This window comes from Aplysia californica, unplaced genomic scaffold, assembly GCF_000002075.1.
Source record: "Aplysia californica isolate F4 #8 unplaced genomic scaffold, AplCal3.0 scaffold03409, whole genome shotgun sequence".
Taxonomy (NCBI): Eukaryota; Metazoa; Mollusca; class Gastropoda; order Aplysiida; family Aplysiidae; genus Aplysia; species Aplysia californica.
This window is the reverse complement of record NW_004800679.1, coordinates 1-1,324: the sequence shown is the minus strand read 5'-3', so window position 1 is coordinate 1,324 and position 1,324 is coordinate 1. Positions and strand designations below refer to the sequence as shown.

The following is a 1,324-nucleotide window of genomic DNA, read 5'->3' as shown; positions in this document are numbered from 1 at the left end:
GAAAGTTGAGACGAAAGCAGAAGACAGAACATTGCTAGATAGAAGGAAAAGAGATGGAAGGAGACAATTTAAAGAGAAGGAAATTTTCCCGTCGCTATCCGGATTCGAACCCGGGACCTTTGAATGAGGGGCGAACACCGTAACCCCCAGGCCTCCTCTGTAGAGGCTTGCTGAGTGCGTGGTGTGGGCGGGGTTTTTGCTGTCCCAGACAACACGACCAACACAGCCCCCCCCCTGTAAAACTGTTAAAAATAAATAATTGTTGAACATAAGCAAAATAAGAGCTAGAGAGTACCTTGAGCTTTGCCCCGCCGACTCGACCCACGCTGTGGCTAAGTAGAAGATTCCTCTGTGCCGTGCTCATGGGTGGCAGGGACTGTCTGTTCTGTGGGCTTCTGAGGCTGAGGGAGGAGGGAGGGGACAGGGAGGAGGAGGAGGGGGGAGGGACACCACCGTTTGCTGCTGTTGCTGCTGCTGTTGTTGTTGTAGCAGCGTCCCCGGCTGACCAGTCCTGTGAGCCGTCGGAGACCGGGCTGTGGGGCGTGGGTTCGAGTCTGAAGGGGTAGAGGAGGCCTCGCGATGAGGTACCTTCGGGGGAATCGGCGCTGTAATGTCGGCGTCGCTGTTTCGATGGGGATGATGATGATGATAGGTCGTTGTCGTTGTCGTCGTCTTCGTGCCGTATCGTTATCGAGGGCACCTCAAGGCTCTGACTGCGGGGTTGGTCCTGTTGACCCAGTTTTGATTTCTGCGAGTCTTTGAGAGACGAGGTCACCCCGTTGTGACGAGCTCCCAGACTCATGGTGGATTTGAGAGGCGCTCTGTTGTGTGGTTTCTTCGACTGGGGGGCCTTGGGTGAGCTCTTTTTGTCCTGCTGGTAGTTGTGGTTGTGGTGGTGGTGGCTGCCTGCGGAGTTGTCCGACTTGTTGATCATCACCTCTACTTCAACCTGGGCTGGGTGGAGGTTGGGAGGGTGGCCGGTGGGTGTCCGAGACGGACTCTCGTCCATTTTAGGCTGTCTCTGCAGGTAGGGTTTGCTGCTGCTAGTGTTAGTGTTATTGTTAGTGTTAGTGTTAAAGCCGGCAGTTGCGCTGATCTCAAGCCCCGGCCGCGAGGCGCCGCAGCTGCTGCTGGTGTTGTTGGTGTTGTTGTTGGCGTGCTGAGTGGTGCGGGCGGGGTCTTTGCTGTCCCGAGTTGTCTGCTCCACGACCAGCACAGCCGTGTTCTCGTTGTTCTGGGGCGTGTAGCTACTGTTGGAATAGCCGGCCACTGTGGGCGGCACAGGGGAGTTCTGGCTACTGGTGGAATGGCCGGCGCCTGCAGG

At 56.6% G+C, this 1,324-nt stretch overlaps 1 protein-coding gene across 1 annotated transcript in view; it reads right to left on the bottom strand.

Annotated features, from left to right (window-relative positions):
* Positions 1-1,269, bottom strand: part of LOC101850139 (homeobox protein abdominal-A) — a gene marked incomplete at both ends in the record, with an annotated part of 2,535 nt that extends 1,266 nt beyond the window's left edge. Inside the window, one exon of the mRNA XM_005113553.2 lies at positions 296-1,269. Coding sequence (XP_005113610.2) covers positions 296-1,269 — 974 coding nt within the window. The remainder of the gene's footprint in view (positions 1-295) is intronic.
* Positions 1,270-1,324: the final 55 nt, after the last annotated feature.